Here is a 3,513-nt window from a genome sequence, read left to right as displayed (position 1 = left end):
AAGGACATTGAAAACTTTATAGTGCAATAAAATCAACCATTAAATTCACTTAATTAAATCAATAATCAACAATTAAATATAATAATACAAAATTTAAACTTGAAACTAATCAAACTCTAACTAAGGAAATATTATATATATATATATATATTCATAATCTTCATACAACATGACTTAAAAAAAATTTAATGAATAGTTTTACCTCTTATTTAATGTCTTTATTATGCAAATCATCAACCAATAAATATATGATAATGGTAAAAAGAATAATGCTAGAGATACAAATTATTTTACTAAAAAAAAATTTACAAATTGCTGATGTGGTGAGTGATTATTGGTAAATAAAAAAGTGATATTAATAGTGGATCTAAATGAAAACCAATAAGAGTTTGGCTACATTAACATTTTGTAAAAATGTTGTAAACTAGTTTGTAACTGTAGCATTACTCATGATAAAAAAACGTTATAGACAAGATTATAAAAAATATGATAAAACTATTTTTTATAAAAAATATGAAAAAATAGTATTTTATCTAAAAAATTATTACGCGCAATGCGCAGGTCTGCGACCAGTCAATTATAATGGTTAATACTACTCTAAAAACCTTCGTCCTCACTTCTTAGCTTCAAGGGGCATCAACTTTAGTTCTAAGTCAAGATTTGTCAACAAGTCATGATTTGTCAAGTTATAAGTTCTACAAAAAGTCTAAGAGACTAAAACCACATACTTGTTCAGGCTCTTCGACACAATTTAGATATATAGTAAGCAATGATTAAATTATTTTTCATTAAGTTTTAGTAGGGTAATTGATATAATTCAATCACACGTTAATAAATGAGCAAATTTTGTCAAATAAGTGCGAAAGTGTAATTGATATAATTCAATCACACATTGATAAGTGTACGTCTATAGAAGAACTTTAATCTCAACTTGCAAATGACATTGGATTATTGGGTGCCTTCAATCTATCCACAAGTTAAAAGTAAGCCTTATTAGGTGTGGTGCTTGCTTCCCAAATGATTCTCAATATATATTCTCCCATAGAGTAAATTCCATATGCCATCAAGCCTTCCTTGGGTTCAGCTCTTTTTGCGTGAAAATCTACTGTGGCAATCCTTTTTGGTTTGTAATTTGAGGGTTATGATACATATTGGTAGAATGATTCGAGAGATCTATATTACATTCTTTCATTCGCTTGTGGTAGTACTGTTGTATCTTCAATGTTATATGGTGCACATACTAATGAAAGAGACTATACTCTTTTTTAATAATTCAATAGTTACAATGGAGAGGAAGATTTGAATCTTGAATGTTTTGAAAATACTAATAGTTGCCAATCAGTTAAGCTATAATGCTATTGATCAATTTTCTTTTTGACTCTTGAACTTTTAGTCTTTTAGATACCCATCCGTAAATTAATGGTTAACAATGGTGTCTCGCGGCTCTCAAGTCTCACCTATAATCCAACGTCCAACTCCAACTATGAATCTCCTTTGGGTCTATATTTCAACTCCAACCTCCAGATAATTAATATAAGTGACATGAGTATCCTTTCTATTACCTGAAGGTATATACTTGAAAGAATTTTTTTTTTTTTTTTTTTTTTATACATATATACTTGAAAGAATTAATCATGCGTTTATGAAATACGAGAATTATAAGCCAAGTCGAATATTTTACATGGATTATTACAGGTAGATAAAGATATATAACATTAGAAAAAAAGTGTTTAAAAGTGAATACACTTCTCACATTACTAGAAGCTAAGTTAAGCAAGTACTATGTCAAATTGACATGAATAATTGTTATTAAGATTGTTATTTAATAAACAATGTTTATTGCTTTTGTTATTAAATATGATTCTTTGATATTGTATTGTTCATGCCTAGTTTGGATATTTAGTATATTGCTATGCAGAAAATTCTTGCAATTATCCATCTTTTACTTAGGTGCTAGAAAATTAAATGGATAAATCTCGTGTATATAGAATGCTAGCCCGTATAAAGTAAGTTTTTGGGCAATTTACTAAGGTTTGAGGCTACATATTATGATATAGAAGTGTTTAAAACAAAAGAAATTTCTTAAATGGGTGATGCTCCTGCAGTTTAATGTTGATTGAAGGAATTTATCAACATATTTAGTTGACTTCTTTTTTTAATTACCTTGAGCTTTTGATTTCTATTGTAATTACTTAGAACTTTTTTTCTGTGATGCCTTCTACGATTACATTAAACTTGAAATTTGATGTTTGAAATTTTGCTGTGATTCTACTCCCCTCGTAGTAAGAGATCTCTCTCTCGTCTAATGAGCTTTACCTCCCTTAGATTTATTCTGAGGGTTTGTTTTTTCTTCTCTTAGATTCATTCTGAGGGTTTGTTTTTCTTTTCCAATGGAAGGATGGCAAACGATGTGATAAACAGTTTAGAAAACATGAAATTAACCATAGAAGAGGAAGAAGTGATAGAGATCTCAGATGAAGGAAGGAAGGACGAAATAGAAAGTTGCACTCAGAGCTTGATAGGGAAATTCTTGACGTGCAAACCTTTTAACAAAAGGGCGGCCATAACCACCTTGAAGAAGGCTTGGGGTCTAGATGAAAAGGTCCAGTTTGTGGAAGTGGGCTCCAACCTTCTCCAATTCAAATTCCAAAAAGAGTTTGATATGGAAAGGATACTTAGAAGTGGGCCTTGGACATTCGATAACCAGGCACTCATGCTAATCAGATGGAAGAAGGGTATGACAGCAAGGAATGTGAAGTTTGACTCGGTCTCACTGTGGGTTTAGATTTAGGGCGCCCCATTTGATATGATATCCCCCACGATGGCTACAGCGGTGGGGAGTAGATTAGGTGCAGTGGAAGATGTAGAGAAGAAATAGAAACATGAAGCTCAGAATCTATTCATGAGAGTGGGGGTCCCTATTCCTATCTCTAAACCAATTCGAAGGGGTAGATACATTGCGGGATCTGATGGAGTGCGTTCTTGGGTAAATTTCAAGTATGAACGACTCTTGTTGTTCTGCCATTACTATGGCTTACTTGGGCACGATATCAAGCATTGTGCAAGTTACTACGCAACATCGAAGAATGAAGGTGTAGTGGAGTGTTCATATGGCGATTGGCTGAAAGTTGTGGGGCTTCGTGCAGGTTCACCAGTAAAACAGGGCTCGGCCAGCTTTGTTCCGAGCACCAAAAACAAGGGACCCGATAACTCCCATAACAGCAATGGCGAAGAGCTGCAGTCTTCAGTGGCGCCAGGGACGGTCACAACAAACCCTAAGGGAGACAACAGTTATGTAAATGGAAAGAATGACAACATGGGAATAGCCCCGGATTTTCAGGAAGTAATGCCGTGCATGAAGGAATGAGCACATCTATTATGGACAAATGAGGCGCTAATCACACAGATATTAACTCGGGGTCTTTAAATTCAAACGGGGAGAGCAAGGCAGTGATTATTCCTATTGGGCATGTGACAGATAATTCCCAGGCCGAGCCGGTCAAGGCCACACCT

General features: G+C 33.8%; 1 protein-coding gene across 1 annotated transcript; it reads left to right on the top strand.

Moving 5' to 3' along the window:
- Positions 1-2,398: 2,398 nt before the first annotated feature.
- LOC112030246 (uncharacterized) lies at positions 2,399-2,785 on the top strand. Its single transcript, XM_024062931.1, has one exon. It carries the CDS (start codon positions 2,399-2,401, stop codon positions 2,783-2,785), a length of 387 nt encoding a protein of 128 aa, XP_023918699.1.
- The last annotated feature ends 728 nt before the right edge of the window (positions 2,786-3,513 follow it).

The sequence above is a fragment of the Quercus suber genome, unplaced genomic scaffold (genome assembly GCF_002906115.3).
Source record: "Quercus suber isolate HL8 unplaced genomic scaffold, Cork oak 2.0 scaffold_14, whole genome shotgun sequence".
Lineage (NCBI taxonomy): Eukaryota > Viridiplantae > Streptophyta > Magnoliopsida > Fagales > Fagaceae > Quercus > Quercus suber.
This window is presented reverse-complemented; position numbering and strand designations above follow the sequence as displayed.

Coding starts and splice junctions, on each gene's coding strand:
- LOC112030246 (XM_024062931.1), top strand. CDS start 2,399: ATGGCAAACGATGTGATAAACAGTTTAGAAAACATGAAATTAACCATA.